General features: G+C 50.2%; 1 protein-coding gene across 11 annotated transcripts in view; it reads left to right on the forward strand.

Annotated features, from left to right (window-relative positions):
* The window catches only part of UBE3B (ubiquitin protein ligase E3B), a 65,995-nt gene that overhangs the window by 38,574 nt on the left and 8,777 nt on the right, over positions 1–18,644 (forward strand). For 8 of the 11 annotated variants that reach the window (XM_045365889.3, XM_045365891.3, XM_045365890.3 and 5 more), the window contains 9 exons: positions 920–1,039; positions 5,566–5,742; positions 5,859–5,969; positions 8,705–8,842; positions 9,161–9,226; positions 11,026–11,084; positions 14,521–14,703; positions 15,174–15,285; positions 18,062–18,154. In XM_045365889.3, the coding sequence (XP_045221824.2) occupies positions 920–1,039; positions 5,566–5,742; positions 5,859–5,969; positions 8,705–8,842; positions 9,161–9,226; positions 11,026–11,084; positions 14,521–14,703; positions 15,174–15,285; positions 18,062–18,154 (1,059 nt within the window). Of the gene's footprint in view, positions 1–919; positions 1,040–5,565; positions 5,743–5,858; positions 5,970–8,704; positions 8,843–9,160; positions 9,227–11,025; positions 11,085–14,520; positions 14,704–15,173; positions 15,286–18,061; positions 18,155–18,644 lie in introns of those variants that run through there. The other 3 variants (XR_012420597.1, XR_012420595.1, XR_012420596.1) reach the window with 1 other exon arrangement.

Raw genomic sequence — 18,644 nt, forward strand, 5'->3', positions numbered from 1 at the left:
GTTTAGCAGAATCTTACAAATAAGGAGAGAGGGTTCTTTTCAAGTAGTAATTGAGAAATATTACTTGTGGGACTGTGGTGGGCTTGAAGGCACATAGGAGGCAGATTGAAAGGTCAGGGAGCTTTATACTGTAGGGTCATTTTTAAATTCTCTGACTGTAGGAAAAATTATCTTTGAATTGTTTTTGTTCTTAGGATTCATAATATTGATTTCCCTTAAAGCAGGCACAGCTAGATAAAGAAGTCTGTGTAACTTGTTCTGTCATCAAGTTTTTATAGTGGATTATTGACTGAATGAGGAGGATTTTCTTTTTTCTTTTTCTTTTTCTTTTTTTTTTTTTTTGGAGACAGAGTCTCACTGTGTCCCCCAGGCTGGAGTGCAGTGGCATGATCTTGGCCCTCTGCAACCTCTGCCTCCCAGGTTCAAGCGATTCTCCTGCCTCAACCCCTCAAGTAACTGGGACTACAGGCGCATGCCACCATGCCTGGCTAATTTTCGTATTTTGTATTTAGTAGAGACAGGGTTTCACCGTGTTGGCCAGGGTGGTCTTGAACTCCTGACCTCAGGTAATCCGCCCACCCTGGCCTCCCAAAGTGCTGGGATTACAGGCGTGAGCCACCACACCCAGCCTTGAGGAGGATTTTCTCGTAGGCCATTCCTAGCTGGACCCTAGCTGCAGGCAGACCACTCTTTCCGGAACGTTTTTTGCTTGACATGTATTCAGCTATATTTCTAATTCCCACAACTGTTCCAGGGAATGCTTCTGTTCTCACAGGACACTCTAACCGGTAGCACATGTTAAGGCATCCCATTCTGCCTGCATCTCATCTAACTTCAGTTTCAGTCATTTTTGCAGGGTGTTTTTATGGAATCATCAGTTGCTGACCCTGTTTTCTGGTCCCGCCTCTGTTCATTTTAGAGAGTTCTCCTGTTTCGAACCATGGTTACCAAGGAGAAGGAGAAACTGGGGCTGGTGGAAACCAGCTCTGCCTCCCCGCATGTCACTCACATCACCATCCGTCGGTCCAGGATGCTGGAGGTGAGTGTGAAGCCTATGGAATCCTACCACAAGCAAGTGGGCCCTGCAACATGGAAGCTCTTTAGTGGACGATTTCTGGCTTTTTAACTGTTCCTGTTACTCCTTGATCTGAAATCAAGGCTCTGGGAGCAGGAAGGGGTCATTTGTCCTGTTGACTGCTCTGAACAGCTGCTTGATTAAACATGTCCTCAATGCCGGAGACCCAGCAGTGTCTTCCTTTACCCCATGAGAGTCACTGGGCTAGAACTTCCACCTCTTCCTGTCCCTTTGAAATGAGGACCAGAGCTGCCAGCCCCAGCGGCTGCACTAACACTCTCAGGTCTGTGCAAAATCCATTTGTCCCAGCAGGCACTTTGCCCAGACTCTCAACTGTGATTGTAGTAGAAGTGGAGTGGAGGTGTTACATTTACTGAGTTATGTAGAGAAATACATTTATCACAGAGCTGGAAGTTCTTTGTAGACAGAAACTTAGAAGATACCACTGAAGTGACCCACCTGAGCTAAACCCATTGACTGAGGCTGTCACTGTAGGGTGACTCCATGGAAATTAGAGATAGGTACCCGGTCCTCATGTGTCAGAAAATTGTCATAATACATTGGTTTTGTTGGCACAAGACCCTGACTCCAATCTGCTGGAACATGGTTGTCATAAACTTAACTACCTACGGTGTTTGTGTTGTCCATGCCACAGCCTCCCTCAGGCTTGTATAGTGCACAGCCTCCCCATACACGCTCATCCTGCCAGCAATAGAACTGGTGACTGAGCCACAGTCCCCATTCCCTGGAGAGGCTTGGCTTGATTTATTTGCCGTGTTTGCACTTTAGACCTTTTTATCACACTCCAGCCGCAGTTCCTCATGAGCCTATCCTGCAGTATAGGACAGTCACAGGATTCCCCTGACAGCATGTGGCCAGATAGCCACCCCAACCGGCAAATGGCTCCCGGCAGCAGCTCTTCCTCCTGACGTGTCTTCATTTTCTCCTGCGGTGCATCGCACCTTGCTTGTGTCACTCCTTACTGGAGAGCTTGTTTGAGTGCCACCAGCCACTGGTGATCAATGCCAAGAGCTGCTAGAAAGGCAGCATGTGCTGAACAGTGGATGTTTCTGACATTCTTAAAGGTAGGCATAAGGAATTGAAGTGCCCACTGGGCCCTGCAGGCCACGTGAAGGAGTAAAGCTGGCTGAGTGGGTCTCATTGCAGGAGCGTTCTGTTTGCATGCTAGACATGTAGAAATAATCTCCACTTCTGCTTTACCTTCCTGTTCTTCTTGAAACAGCCCCCTTGGTCTGTGTACCTCTACTTGAGAAAAACAGCCCCCATGAGTGAGTTGATAAATGGCAACTGACACCCAGCCTTAGTGTTGGGGAGCAGTGGGAAGCACATGCCTCCCCAGAAGAGGCCACCGCCACTCAGCTCCTCCAGACCCGCCATGTGGCGAGGTGGGCTCCATAATGCTCTGAGTTTTTAAGAGAAGGCCAAAATTCAGATCTTCCATGTTGTGAACTAATTGAACTCTGTAAAGTACCTCGAAAGTCAGATAACACCTGTCTTTCTGCCAAATTCAACCTGTGGGCCACCCATTTGCAATCTCTGCTTTTGACTCAGAAAAAGCCCAATTGTGTGGTAGAAACTCCTTTTCCAGCACTTTCCTCAGCAGACCCAGATGCACCTCCCCTGTCTTTAGGAATCCGTAGCCCCACCACCCATCATGCCCACCCAGATGTGGCCAGCACCCACCCACGGGAAGAGTCTGGGGTAGTGTACATTGCAGTATCTCCTGAGAGTGGCAGAATCCCCCGACTCCCTTCACAAATGTCTTTGCTTATTTTAAATTCACTTGACATCCCAATTACTCTGGCCCTACTTTTTAAAACACATCCCTCAGGGATTGCAAAAGAGATGTCTGTCAGGCTTTAGGCAAAGTTCCTTTTCCTCTTTACTTTCCATTGGAGAAGGGAAGAGGGTTGTTCATTGTTATCCCAGTTCTCGTAATCTGGTGGCTTGGTTATTAGAATATGAGAGCCCAGGGGCCTTTGCTGGATTTGGACACAAGGGGGCGGCAGTAAGCTGATCTCGGACTCATGCTCTCCTGGGCTTCGTTTTCTTTTTTTATGGTTAGTATTGAGGGCTGTGCTTCCGTGTTAGGCTTCCAGATATTAAAGTCCTGTAGGAAGGCTCTCCTTCCCAGAGGGTGAGTTTGGACTGGAACTGTAGCATTCAGAACCAGAAGGATCCTCAAACATACTCTTATCCAGTCCTTTCCCCTGTCTCTGTCAAAGGCAGAACTGAGGCCAGAGAACTTCAGACAGTCAAGGTCACTTGGATATCAGTGACAGAGCTGGGCCTGGAAGCCAGGCATCCCTTTTCTAGCTCGGTATTCCCTGTGTCTGCACGTTGAGATGCAGTGAAGAAGAGGAAAGCTGACTCACATTCACCTCCCAAGAGGCATGGATATAATCCTCGCACATCCATGCCAGTTCCCAGAAGGCAGGAAACGTATCACAAGAGGTGGTCCCCTCTAAACTTTTTAACAAAGAGGCTGATGTGGAGCTGGTCAAGCAAGACTGAGATTTGAATCCAGTAAATGCTCCTTGAGCTAGGCCATGTGCCACGTGCATTCACACGTACCATCCCATTTCAAACACATAACCACAAATGCATCTGCTAATCCGTGTGAAGGCTGGGGAGGCATAATTTTAAAGCAGGATGGAGGAACTCCTGCAGGCAGACAGGAACTTGTTGGAATTCTCCATCCGTCCTCATCTCGGTGCCAAGATAATTATCTTTTTTTTTTTTTTTTTTTTGAGACGGAGTCTCGCTTTGTCGCCGAGATTGGAATGCAGTGGCCGGATCTCGGCTCACTGCAAGCTCCGCCTCCCGGGTTTACACCATCCTCCTGCCTCAGCCTCCCGAGTAGCTGGGACTACAGGCGCCCGCCACCTCGCCCGGCTAGTTTTTTTGTATTTTTTAGTAGAGACGGGGTTTCACCGTGTTAGCCAGGATGGTCTCGATCTCCTGACCTCGTGATGTCTTAAATTTAGGCAGAATGGCTTAAATGCTGTTACAGCTGCCTAGTGACTTCCTGTTTCTCCCTTTTGTCATCTAACTTAATGATTCTCAAACTTTATGTACATAAAAAGTCCTTCTCAGGTTTGCCTCCACAAAACTGTGTTCCTGTTCCCACAGGTGACTTAGGGGTCTTGAGAGGTAATTTATCCCTTGCCCGCTAACTTTGTGGAGCCTGACCCCTGAATAAGACTCAGGGGCACCACAGGATAGTCCTTTGGGGATCACTGAGTGAGCGTGGCAGGAAGGCAGCAAGGGTTCCCCAAAACAGGTCTTGCCGTACTGGCGTACTGCTCGTTTGCTTTGTGATGAGAGGACCAGACAGCAGCTGAGTGGATGCTATGGAGATGGTCTGTCTGACCTCTGCACAACATGTGACAGGGTTCCAGTTGTAGCTGAAAGGGAGAAGTGTGGCGTGGCCTTCACAGGACAGCAGGGTTGATTGGTCACTTGTTCCGTCACAGCATCTGAAGATGTCAGTTTCACCTGGTGATGGGGCCTCTCAAGTGGGGCCAACAGACTCTTCCCTGGGCCCTGTGCTTTTCAGCACTGTTTTTATAGTCACTGCTCTGAAATAAAACCTCAGCACCCCAAGTACTAGGAATGCATTACATGATGGAACCAGAAGCCAGGAAGGCCTCAACAGATTAGAATCAAGAGACAAACTAAACAGATGATTTAGTAGGAGAACTCTAAGTGGTGGTTCTGGGGCTGTGCATGTTGAGGTCTGGATAGAGAAGATGTGCTGAATGGCTGTGTCCTAAGAGAGCTGACCACCAGCCAGAAGTCCAGGCCCAGCACCACCCCCATGTCTTGGTCTCTGCTCCCTGCCTTGGTCCCTGCCATCCACCTGCTCTGCTGCCAATAGAAAGATCTGACAGAAAGTCAGCCCTGTTACTCTTTGCCTAAAACGTTCTGTGGCTCCCATCACCCTCATTATGCCCCCTAAATTCCTCAGCATGACTTGCAGGCTCTTCATGATTGGGAAGGCAGCAGGAGATGAGGGTTGATGGGTAATTCTTTTCATTTTATAGTGTTCTGTAGGTTTGATTTTTTTTCTTTTTACTTTTTTTTTTTTTTTTTTTACCATGAGCTAAAGGTACTCTTAGCATTGAGAAAGAGAGAAATGCATCTTGTCCCGGTTTCTTTCATCCTTTGTCTGATGGCCAGGAGCTTGTCATGACTCATTTTGTCTAATTTCCCCATCTCACTTCTCTGTCCCCTTGAGGTCAGTCTCCCCTTGCCAGGGAGCAATACCATCACATCCCCAAATGAATCTCTCCTTTTAATCAGCACTCATTCAAAACCAGGTGAGAATGGCTCCTGTCATGCACCCACGTGTCATAATTTGCACATTTGGTAATGATGCTGGGAGAGCTTCGCACAGAGGAGAGGGAACCCCGAATTGTGCAGAAGTCTCTGGGCTTCCTATTGGGCTGTAATTCTGCTCTTGGCAGGATGGCTACGAGCAGCTTCGGCAGCTCTCGCAGCACGCCATGAAGGGAGTCATCCGTGTGAAGTTTGTCAATGACCTCGGGGTGGACGAAGCAGGGATTGATCAAGACGGTGTTTTTAAGGAGTTCTTGGAAGAGATCATCAAGAGAGTGTTTGACCCGGCACTCAATCTGTTCAAGGTATTTAAGGGGAGGGACAACAGGGTTGACAGCAGCCAGATTCAAGACGTGAAGAGCTGAACTTGCTCCTTGCAAGGCACTTGACCTCTGCCTCTCCCTGTCTTTTTGCCTTGCAGACAACCAGTGGGGATGAGAGGCTGTACCCCTCACCCACATCCTACATCCACGAGAATTACCTGCAGCTCTTCGAGTTTGTGGGGAAGATGCTGGGGAAGGCTGTGTATGAGGTAGGAACGTTAAGAAACAGAGAAATGTAAAATAAAATGTTAGTGGTATCATGGGCTTCTTCATATACACATATGTGATCGGGCTTGGCCATGTAAACTGTCACTAGGGTACAAGCGAGGACAGGGGCAGGAACCAAGGTTTGTTGTACACCAGTGCTGGGCACTTTGCCTGTGCCATCTCATCTCATCCCATCGACAGCCCTGTGACAGGGCTGCTGCTGTCCTGGCTATTTAAAGATGGGAGACCTGAAGCTTTGAGGAGTCACCTATCCAGAGTCTCATTGCTAGTTAAGTAGTAGAGGCGGAATTTGAACCCAGGCCGGCCCAAGTCCTAAGCCAGCCCTCTTCTTTCCTGAGGCATGAGGAGTGGTGTGCAGAGCCAGATGGCCACACGGAGGCTGGGTCCCCATTGTAGGAGGGCAGCATTTTGTGGAGTTTGATAGTTTTAAAATCTTGTGCTGACTGGGCACAGTGGCTCAAGCCTGTAATCCCAGCACTTTGGGAGGCCGAGACGGGCGGATCACGAGGTCAGGAGATCGAGACCATCCTGGCTAACACGGTGAAACCCCGTCTCTACTAAAAAATACAAAAAACTAGCCGGGCGAGGTGTCAGGCGCTTGTAGTCCCAGCTACTCGGGAGGCTGAGGCAGGAGAATGGCATAAACCCGGGAGGCAGAGCTTGCAGTGAGCTGAGATCCGGCCACTGCACTCCAGCCTGGGCGACAGAGCGAGACTCCGTCTCAAAAAAAAAAAAAAAATTCTTGTGCTGTTTGAGTGAGTGCTTCCCAGCCATGGCAACAGGTCAGGACCAGCTGTTCCTAGTCAGCCGTGTGACCATGTGCCTTCGAGTTCCTTTAGTTTTTAAGCCCCGTTCTCTCATCAGTAAAGTGGAGATAAGAAAAACCACGTTCCTGGGTTGCCGTTGATGGTAAGTGAGGAGGGCCTCCCACGGTGCCCAGCAGCTGCTCACCCCAGGTGGATTGGAGCAGTCGTCCTCACCTTACTAAGAGGAAGTGAGTCTGGGTTTCCACTCTGTGGCCTCTTGGGGTCAGGGCGACGTCGTGGCCCACACAGCTCCTGCTCCCTGTCCATTGAAAGCCGTGGTGGGACCACCCTGAGTGGGAAGTCACCGCCTGTTCCTGGGAAGAGTCCTGCTTCCCAGGACGAAGGAAAGCTGCAGCACAAGCTCAGCTAGTCTGTGTGGCCTTTGCAGCGGGCTCCAGAGCTGCAGGGACCTTTCCTGGGTCTCAGGCTCTGCTGAGCTTCTGGCCCAAGTACGGAGGAAGCGAGCCACCTGGGCAGCACTCTTCGCATACCCCGGAAACCTGGAGAAGCCAGATGCTTTCCAAACAGAAAGAGCCAGCAGCTGGGCCAAGCTGAGAGGGAGGTCTCAGGGCCAAACTCCTTTCACTCTCGAACAATCCATTGTTCTCTCTCTGTCTGCAGACAGCCTGTGTGCACGGGCCTCAGTCCCCGGCCATAATGGAATCAGGTGGCCCATCTGAGCCCCTGCTCAAACACCGTCCAGTCTTCCTTGTGCCCTCCAGTGATTTGGGTCCTGGACCCATTCTCTGTGCCTCTGTTTCCTCATCTGCATAATGGAGACAATTTCTCAGTTGATTGCCACTGAGAAAGTTAAAAATCCCATTAGGACTCACCCGAGCACATGGCATGTGTTTTCCTTTAAACACGTTGCTGTGATGACACTCAGAAGAGCCTGAGCCACCTGGAAAGCATGGCCTCCTGGCTTTTCTGAATGTCATCTCATTTCCCAGGCCTCGCCTCTGTGTCCTTTCCCTCCCTCACCTCCGACAGTAATTGCACTGACGAGAGAAGATGGGACCTGCTAGGCCCTCCGTGAGGAGTGGCATGGATTAACTCATTTACCCCTTACGGTCCTCTGACAGGCGTCGTCAAGTCCGAGTGACTGTCCCCTCTCAGCTTCTCCAGTCCACATGTCTCTCACCACCCTCCTGCCGCTACCCTGGCACAGTCTGTCAGCGTTTTCCCCTGGCAGCATGCCACAGCCGTCTGGCTGTGTCTCTGCCTCCTGTCTTCCTCTCGCCAGCCCATTCCCCACATAAAAGTGTAGCTCTGTCCCGTCTCTGCTCAGAGCCCTCTGGACAGAATCCAACCTGCAGTGAGGCTTATGGGCCCTGCCTGACCTGACCTGACGTCCTCTTTGGACGTAGCTTCCATTGCTTACGTGCCCTCCATCCCTGGAGCACTCCTGGGGCCTTGTACCAGTGCCTGGCTGGCTACTTTATGCCTCGCTTAGCTGGCTTTTCCTCCCGGAAGCTCCCTAACCCTGCCTTTGGGGGAGAGCTTCTCCTCTGTGCTCCTCGGGCCCCTGCCCATGCCATGGCTGCCCTGAGAGCTTGGGGGCCTGATACTGTGCCCGCTCCATCCTCTTACCTGAGAGGCTGGTGCTGCTCCCCACGGACAGGTGAGACAGCTGAGGGCCCTGGCCTGGCAGCAGCCCAGCTAGGATTTAATCTCTGAGCACTGTAGCTCCAAACCCTGTGTCCTGACCACTCATGCTGTAATGTCCCCAGGAGGCACTCAGTTGTATTTGATAGAGGATGGGGAGATACTGCTCTCCAGATTGGAAACTTAGGAGGGGCCTGGAAATGCCGATGGCACCCTCGGGCCATGTCTGCACCCTGAGCCACCCCGATCCAAACACTGCATCAGAATCCTGGCCGACCGACAGCTCTGCTTCTCTGCTCTCCCAGGGAATTGTGGTGGACGTGCCATTCGCATCCTTCTTCCTGAGCCAGCTGCTCGGGCACCACCACAGCGTCTTCTATAGCTCGGTGGATGAACTGCCTTCTCTGGACTCCGAGTTCTATAAAAACCTCACCTCCATCAAGGTGAGTGTGGAATGGTGGGTGAGCTAAGCCAAGCACTGGTGTGAACTCACAGCTTTGTAAAGTCCCAGAAGGAGATGGCCTGTCTCTTTCTGCTGTCACTGTAGCTGCTGCAGGCCCCCCACGTCCCCCTGTGGCAGTCCCACTCAGGGCTGATCCTCACAACCTCCCGCCTCAAAGTCACCAATGACCTTCTTTGCGTCAAGCTGTTCAGCAGCCATGGGTGTTCACAGCACCAAAGTAGCACCTCAGGGGAGGGTTAAACCTCTAAGCACATAGTGTTCCACGGCCCCAACACTTTCCCCTTCTCTGTCACGTTAGCGCTATGACGGGGACATCGCTGACCTGGGCCTCACACTGTCGTATGACGAGGACGTCATGGGTCAGGTAGGTCCGCCCCCTGGCTGAGTTCCTTTTCCACTGCCCCCATGGGTTCCTGAGACCTGCGTTTTGTTTGTGTTTTCCTCAGAAAGAGCCCCAAGCTGAGGCTCTGTCTGGTCCCTCGTCCTCCCCACCCCTCGCCCATCCTCCTCCCATCTTGCTGGTGGAGAGGGCCCCCTCCTTTCCTTCCAGTTGACCTGGCCTTTGAAGCTTCCCGAGGAGACCCTGCTTTCTTATATCGCATTTTAGGGTAATTCCCCATTTGTAACATGGCTTTTCGTTACCATGGTGAGGATTAGCTGTTACAAATGGAGGATTATGTCTTAGAGATGGGGAAGGTGCCACCCGAGAAGTGCCTCAAGCAGAAGCCTGTGCATGTTCATGGCTCGGCATGCAGAGCAGAGCAGGGAGCAGAGACCCTGGACTCGGGGCCACAGCACGTCTCCTCCCACGTTTCCTTCTGGCTTTTCTCTGTAGCGGCCTCCACCCCCTCTGATTGTGTCCTGGTGGAGGTGCCTGCATGAGGCTCTGGGAGTGCATGTCCAAGGGCCGCTCGGCAGAAACGGCACCATGAGCTTAACGCAGAGCCGACTTCTTAGACTCGTGCTTGGGCACCTCAGAGAGAAGCCCCAGTCTCCCTGAGCCACGCTTTCCATATCCATTTGCCAGATGGAAGTCCTGGATGGGCCCAGTCCGTAAGCACTGCTGGGAGCCCTGCGGGGCCTGTCCTCCTGAAAGGCCCCTGGGGAGGCTGACATGTGGCATGTGAAGGCTCAGAGCAGCCTGTGAGGAGGAAACCAAAGTGGAGCTGAGTTAACCTCAAGCTTTGCTAACTCCTCAGACCCAGAACTCTTCTTTGAAGGAAGGAAAGAGTGCTGTCTCACAGGATCGTTCTCTACAGAACAGTTCACGGGAGGGGTGTTCCTGGAATCAGGAAACCTCAGGCTGGCTGATTCTTAAGGGCCTTTCAGCTTTAAAGCCCACGGTGCCACCCGAGATGCTGACGGCAGTGGGACTGGGATCACTTGTTCCTTTCTGGATCTGTAGGGTTCTAGAATCTTCACAGAATTGCTATTAAAATTGGCTTCAAATGATATGTCCTTTGATTTTTAGGTGATGCACAGGAAGTATTCCTGAAGTTGAAAGAAGCAGTTGATTTTAGAGTTTAAAATAAATCGGTAATCAGATGTTGAGGCTTCCTCCTAACATAATTTTCTCTCCCAACGTTAAAGATAATGAAACTTCTAACAAAAAAATTTAGCTCTAATATGAGCAAAAGATGAAAATGCAAGCTGCCTGTAGTGCCAGTGCCCACAGCCTGCCCGTGGTAGTGTGTTACCTGTGTCCTTTGAGACTCTTTCCAGAGTCTTTCCCGTTCCAGAAATGATGCCGTTCTGTGCATGTTGTTACATCAGTGGCCTTTTTCCACCTTTTTAGTAAATGCACATTTTCATCATATTGCTTAGTACCTGCACAGTATTCCAGGGTATGGATGTACCAGTGTTTGTTTAACCATCCTGCTCTGCTCCGAAATGCCAGCACATTCCCCTCCATGACATCCCGAAGTCTTAATACAAATGTTTGAACAAGGATTGGGTGAGAAAAAAAACCTTTCATATCGATCATGCAGGGTCTGCTTGTTGATATTTCAGCCTTGACTTTTTATGATAAAGGATGGTTCCCAAGCCTGTGCCATCTTAATTCCATCATTATCATGGATGTTTGCACCGGGCCCTCTCATCTCCGGGAAGCTTTATTTCCCCATTAGAGTCCTCCCTAGTAATTACTCCCATCTTCTCCCCCAGCTTGTTTGCCATGAACTGATTCCTGGAGGGAAGACCATTCCTGTTACAAATGAAAATAAGTGAGTATAGCAATTAGATTTTTAAGGTCACCACTTGAAAAGATTTCATTCTGGCTCTCTGGGCTTATGTTGAGAATTTATTAAGATAGATTGAAGTAGAAAGAGGCCATAAATATCATAATGGAATTTACCGGTTACAGTTCATAGGCCAGAATTATATTAAATTCAGTTTGCAGCTGGGTGCAGTGGCTCACGCCTATAATCCCAGCACTTTGGGAGGCTGACGCGGGCAGATTACGAGGTCAAGAGTTCGAGACCAGCCTGATCAACATGGTTGAAACCCTGTCTCTACTAAAAATACAGAAATTATCTGGGTGTGGTGGCGCGTGCCTGTAATCCCAGCAACTCAGGAGGTTGAGGCAGGAGAATTGCTTGAACTCAGGAGGTGGAGATTGCGGTGAGCCAAGATCATACTAGTGCACTCCAGCCTGGGCGACAGAGTGAGACTCTGTCTCAAAAAAATACATATATTGATTTGCAAAATAAGAATTGACCATTTATTTTTTGCAGTAGCACTTCTAAGGTCAGAGGCACCCAGGCCACAGTGTTCTTAGGAGTTTAATAACAGCCCTAGATGCAGACAGATGGATTCTGAGCCATTCAGCACGCTGTCCGGAACCCAGAGAGCACAGAGGTGGAAAGACTCCTTGGCGAGGAGGGGCAGATCGTTTTGGATGATAGCACGTGGCAGTTGTATAAAACAGTGTTCTCGAGAAGACAGTGGTGAATTCAAATGCCGCAGACGGAGGTCCTTAGACATGAGAATTGGAGAGACTCTGAGGCCCAGCAACTATCGTCACAGATAAAGGGCTCTGCAGAATCCATCATAAATGTCATCCCTTTTGGTCCCTAGAAGCAAAAACTCTCAGTGCACGGTCTCCACCCGGCGCTATTGTCACCTAATTTAAACAGCAGAGCCTGGCATGAGAAGCACACTTTGGCCCCTTTGTCAATTTATCAGTCTCCCGCTGCCAGGCTCAGGTGAGCTTTTGAACTGTTAATTGGAGCATCAGTCTCTTCAGTGACAAGTGAGGGCTCAGTCCCACCTGGTGAGTCATTTGAATCAGATGCACGTCACAGTCCAGTGTTCCCAAGCGTCGTGTTCCTCTCAGATCAGGTGGTTCGGTCAGTCTGCAAGCTTGGGAGTTTTGTATTTAGACTGTCAGAAGCGTCAGGAGAACAGACCCTGTTTTCATAATGATTGAAATACACCGACCTTGCTCCTTGACCACAGGGCATTAGTTTGAAAACTTCGAAGGAACAAAGTGCAGGTTGGGAGGGTAGAGAGAGCCCAGCCAGGGCCAGAGAGAGCAAGGGTGAGTCCTGCCCCTGCCTGCCGTGTAACCCGTAGCCATTCCTTTAGGGGGGGTGCTCGTAGGGCAATGTATATAAAATACCTTCCTGGGTGTCAGGCTCAGAGGAGGGCTTAAATGACAGCAGTGATGGTTACCATCCTCAGATGGGTGACGTGTCACACGGATCCTGCCACCCCCTGGAGAGGCCACGCGTTGCCAGGTGTTGCAGCTTGAGGGTGACGGTAGGCAGTCACTTACTCTTCCCACATAGACACTGGCTGCTCGGTAGAGCTCCCAGAGGAGGTAGGTGGGGGCAGGCTGTGCTGGAGGGGAGAGTCCTGTCCTGCCGGGAAACCTCCTGTGTGGAAACTTGTTTCACAGATTTATAGCATAAAGCCTCAGGGCAGGGCAAGGATACTCAGTTCTGCATACTAACTCAAAAGGCCTGGCAGTGGCAGTTTCTCCCTCTTTAGGGGTGATACTTGATCTTGCACTTTATAAGTGTTGGATGTTTCCCATCCTCTCTTCTCTCCTACCTCCTTCTCTGCTTCCTTCCTTCTCACCCCCTTTCTTCTCCTCCCCCTTTCTGAGTAAAGTGGAGCAGTACTCGTCGACTGCTTCACAAAATACCTGGAAGGAGGAGCAGTGATAGGAAAATCATATTTGAATGTATTAATGTACAGGTTTGCTGCTGGAAAATTTTTTTTAATAGGAATATTTTCAAGATCACTAAAGCTTTAGCATTGTAAAACATTTATTTGGACTGTACTAATTTGGAATTGGTGAGAGTCGTACCTGGGCGGGGCTCAAGTTCTTTGCTAAGAAATCAGTGATGCAAGGCTGGGTACAGTGGCTCACACCTGTAATCCCAGCACTTTGGGAGTCCAAGGCAGGTGGAACACCTGAGGTCAGGAGTTGGAGACCAGCCTGGCCAACGTGGTGAAACTCTGTCTCCACTAAAAATACAAAACTCAGCTGAGCATGGTGGCGGTCACTGTAATGTCAGCTCAGTAGACTGAGGCAGGAAAATCACTTGAACCCAGGAGGCAGAGGTTGCAGCGAGCCGAGATCGTGCCATTGCACTCCAGCCTGAGCGACAAGAATGAAACTCCATCTCAAAAAAAAAGAAAAGGCCAGGCATGTTGGCTCATGCCTGTAATCCCAGCACTTTGGGAAGCTGAGGCGGGCAGATCACCTAAGGTCAGGAGTTCGAGACCAGTCTGGTTCGAGACCAGGTCCAACATGGTGAATCCCATCTCTACTAGAAATACAAAAAATTAACTAGGTGTGGTGGTGGGTGCCTGTAGTCCCAGCTACTTGGGAGGCTGAGGCAGGAGAATTGCTTGAACCCAGGAGGCGGAGGTTGCAGTGAGCTGAGATGGCACCACTGCACTTCAGTTTGGGTGACGGAATGAGACTCCGTCTCAAAAAATAAATAAAAAGAAAAAAGAAATTAACAATGCTAGCAAGCCTGTTGGAATGTATGTAACCTGTTCAGAGGATTCTGTGCGCTATGCAGTTGTAGTTGAGGGCACTGTGTTCACCAAAGCAGACCCAGAGACCCTCTGCTTGGAACCATTGTAAGTTGCTCTGACTTCCCAGTTGAGTCCACTCCTGGCCCTGTGTGTTTAAAGCATCTGCAGGTTCGCCTTGCTGTAGCATTAGACTGTTGGTCCAGATTAGCAAGGTTTTGATTAAAGTTTTGACATGAAACAATTTTTTATTTTAAAACTTATTAGAGGACTGAATGGTATCTTACTTGATTTATGTCCAGAAGAATGAGATTAAATGAAAGTACCAGAAGCACCCTTTGTTCTAAGAAGGGCCCTCTTCTTACCTGGGGAATGTCTCCTTGTGATTCCCGACACAGTGGGGACTTGAGGTGTGACCTGTGGGTTTTGGGGCAGAGTGAATGATGCAGTGCCCTCGAAGGCTTGATGCGTTCACAGTGGCACATGGTGCGCAGTTCATGAGTGCTGTCATCATTGTCGCCATTGTCATTGTTCTGATGAAACACTCTGGTACTATTTGTGTTTTTTGTAAAATGGTTCAGAAAAGACTAGACTCATCTTTCAGCCCATTGGTGACAGCCTGCCCTGTCCTGTTAATTGTCATTGTTTTCTCTTCCTTGTTGGCAACAGAATTAGCTACATCCATCTGATGGCACATTTTCGAATGCACACTCAAATAAAAAACCAGACAGCCGCCCTCATTAGCGGATTCCGTTCCATTATCAAACCCGAGTGGATCCGAATGTTCTCAGCTCCTGAACTGCAGCGTCTCATCTCTGGCGACAATGCTGAGATTGATCTGGAAGATTTAAAGTAAGAGGCGGGTGGGGGGAGGGTGAAATTCCTAGGCCTCCCAGAAAGCCAGCTGCTCCCTCACTGTGTTCCTTTTAGAAGGCTATTTCAGGAGCCTGTCTCCAGATCTACTCCTCCTCCCTGGACTGGCTGAACTGTTTTGGATTAAAAGCTTGACCCTTTGTTTACCTAGAGATTAAGTGGAAGCAGGCCTGAGGACTGGGGATTCTCTGAAGCTCTTGGAGACAGGGTCAGAGGATCTGGGGTTGGCCTCTGCTTAGGAACAGCAGGGCCAGCTCTCAAATTCCCCACCCTTTTAGCTTCCCAGGGAGATGGAGTTATTGAGGCATGAACTTCTGGCTTTAAGAGAAGTTAGTAGTGTTCCCCACGCCTGCCAGAGTGGGCCGTGCCAGCTGTCTGCATGACCTGCCTGCCTGTCCGTAAGTGCCCACCCTAGCACGTTGCTGAGCCCAGGTCTGTATTGGTTTCAGGAAGCACACAGTCTACTACGGTGGTTTCCACGGAAGTCACAGAGTCATCATCTGGCTCTGGGATATTCTGGCCTCTGACTTCACGCCGGATGAGAGAGCTATGTTTCTGAAGGTATTTTATTTATTGCCTGTGCATGCATGCATGTATTCTCATAAACCTGGAAGGCCAGGCCAGTTGATGTAATAATTTACATTGGAGAAAATGAAATTATCAGGAGGACCTCAGATGGTTAGCACATCCTGTCCCACAGGCAGGCCTCCTGGTAAGCCAAGCAGTAACCAGAGAGGGGCTTGAGGGGCACGGCCGAGCCTCAGGCCCCCTGCACAGGTGGGCATACCTGTTGTGCTCAGCACTCTGTCCTCCCCTTTGCCTATGCTGGCCTTGATAACATCTTTTTTATTTCCTTTCATTATAGAAGTAAATGACCCTCTGCTTGGAACCTTACCTTAGGAAAATACAGATAAGCAAAATTTTAAACAATTGCTGTTCCTCTAGTATAGAATTGTCAACTCTCTACACTCCTACTCACCGGAGACTATCTCTCTATACCCATTTTCTCAATAGCGTAAGACACACATATACACCCACAGTGTGCCAATGAAACACACATAATTGCTTAGGCTGATATCAAGATGTATTTTTGCAAATAAAGTGGCTGATGTTTACTGGTTCCCCTGTTATGGTGTCTGTAAAAGTTGTAAATGTTCAAAATATTCCCCTAATGCCACTGCATTGTTTTTTGTTACATCGGCAGCATGTAAGTATTTTCTAGGATGCTGGATGGCACACACACTTCTCTGTGTATGTGTTATATATGTGTATATTTCTCTAAAGACAGGATCCTGTCATTTCCCCACCAGCCTTCCTCCTTGACAGAATATCAGTGAACATCTTGCCATGTTCTGGGGGTAAATTTAGTGCCTTGAAATGTTTTCTTTTGGAGGTTTGGGCTTGAACAATCTCATGTGGCCTTATCTGTTGAGGCAACCTGGACAGTGTCACTGGCAATTAAAATGACAGCTGGTTTCCTCTCTCCTGGGTGGTCAGTCTAAGGAGAGTTTATTCCTGTTGAAGAGGCCCTCATTCAGTCCAGCAGATAACACAGATGCCCCACGTCCCCACAGGTCCCCAGGGATTTGGGGCAGGCAGGCAGACTGAATTCCAGAAGTCGATTCTGGGAGAATCAGTTCCATTTTCCCAGAAGGGCCTCATGGGCCAAGCAGTTTCTGCCGAGCTATAAAACGGCTCACCCTGGCCCCTCCTACAGAGAGGAACCCAGTGTCTCCTCACTGTGCAGGTGCCGCCCCACAAAACAGGTGTGTGTGTGTCTTCGGATAACCTGTCACCAAACCTACAGTTCCTTACCATGTGCCTGCCTGTTTGTGCAGCTGCAGACAGGCTCCAGAGCCAAGCAGAATAAATGTAACCCTTGCCCAGGGGTGGATGTGACCACGACCACGCTTCTGTTAAATGTAAAGCAAGCAGATCATCCAGGGGTTTCCTGTGTCTTCCGTTCCTCCCCTCTCCCAGGAGCGGGGAAGCTTCCCTCCCTCCTTTGACCCACCTGAATTTGTAGCGGACAGACCTGAGCCGGCCTAAATTGGGATGTACAGATACTTCTGTGTCTGTCCCCTCATTCTTACAACAGGACTAACCACAGCCCCGACACACAGCATCCGTAGAGTGATCGGATGAGGTTGCATTCAGGGAGTGCTCGGCACAGTGTGGAAACACAAAAATGCTTCCTACATTGATGCTGCTATGGTTTTTTATAAATAACACATATTAGAATAGGAATAGATCTTGTTAATACTCTTTTTAAAACTTCTTTTGATGCCTGACACACATAAACTGTCTTTGAATGGTCTCAGGAATCTCACAACCATTTATAACAAGACCCAAACCCTCAACTTGCCCCTGAGTTTTGGAGGACAGCTTGATGATGTAAGTGACAAGCCCCTGTATCCCCTAGAGAAGGGAGAACATTCTTGGCTATGGTTGAGTTAAAGTGAATGGTTTCTTGGGACACTTCTGTGCAAGTGTATCACTTACAGATTTCCAGGCTGGTCAGATGCCTCTCTCCAAGCATGAACTAGCACATTTAGGGGAATAACGCAGGGGCTGCCACTTGCAGAATGCTGGGAGTTCTCAGGGGGTAGCAGGGAAGTGTAGCTGGCTGCCCACAGGCCCCACTTGGGCTCCCAGCACCTCGGCCTGCTCTGCAGCCTCGCTGGCTCTGGGGCCTCATTTTTGTCAGTGTGCTGCGAGGTTATTAGTCTCTTGCAAAGGGTCCCCTGGGCCCCAGCACATAGAACACTCTGAAACTCAGCAGGCCTAGGGCTCAGGTGACTGCACCTGTGCAGTCTCCTCTGCATGACTAAGGGGCCGACAGGATGCCAAGTGCAAGGCCAGCGAGTGGGGGTCTCCCTGGCTTCTTCTGTTCACGCCATGCACAGCGGGTGCCACCAGCCTCCACCTCACCCTCACCGTCTCGTCACATAATCTCTCTGTGGGAGGGTGTCAGCCACTTCTCTGTTCCTCTAACAATCCCACAGGAGACCTGCCTCCTGGGGACACCTCACCAGTGCCCTGGCTGGGCATTTGTGCTCTTCCTACTCTGCAGTCACACGTGCTCTCACAAGTGGCCAGTCGCATCTGTTGGGTATGGGTTTCATGTGTCTTAGTCCCCGAGAGCAGCACCCTTGAGAGAGATGTACGGCGTGTGCCAGTTTTGGGGCCAGATCCACCCCGCCACCCCATACGGCTGGCTAGACAGCAGTTACAGCACGGTAACAGACAGAGCAAATGCGTGCTGCACAGCTGCAAGGGCCTGTCCTGGAAGAGCAGGAACCTGCCCCGTCCCCGCTGACCCTGCTTTGTGTTGCAGTTTGTGACCAGCTGCTCCAGGCCCCCACTCCTGGGATTCGCCTACCTCAAGCCTCCCTTCTCCATCCGCTGTGTGGAGGTGTCAGACGATCAGGTACCCCCCACGGGGTGGGTGGGGAAGAGCTGGCCTTGGGCAATGTTCCTTGACTTCCCTCTTGGTGGTTGTCTGCTGTTCCCACTGTGTGGGGCCCTTACCTAGTCCACATCTCAGCAAGGCAGGCAGCTGGACCCCTCAGAGCCAAGTGAGGAGGGCCCCACAGTTCTCACGGCAGGGGAACCAGCCAGCCCCAGAGAGACTACCCACGGACTCGGCCCTCTCTCGGCAGCCCCTTTCTCTTTCCTTCCTCAGGGAAGAGTACCTGGAGTGGGGGTGGGTACATGCTGTTTTTTTAGTGGCGTCTGGCCTCACCAGGGCTCCTGATCTGAGGCAGCATGGGAGAAGGTGAGTGGGCTCAGGAGGCGGACAGGCGCAAGCTTGAATGCCACTCCTACCCCAGCAGACTGTGCATGTCTAGGCACGCTGCTTCGTTTCCTCACTGGCCAAAGGAGAAGGAATGCCTTCAGGGTTACCAAGCTCTGTGTGT

The sequence above is a fragment of the Macaca fascicularis genome, chromosome 11, assembly GCF_037993035.2.
Source record: "Macaca fascicularis isolate 582-1 chromosome 11, T2T-MFA8v1.1".
NCBI classification, from domain to species: Eukaryota; Metazoa; Chordata; class Mammalia; order Primates; family Cercopithecidae; genus Macaca; species Macaca fascicularis.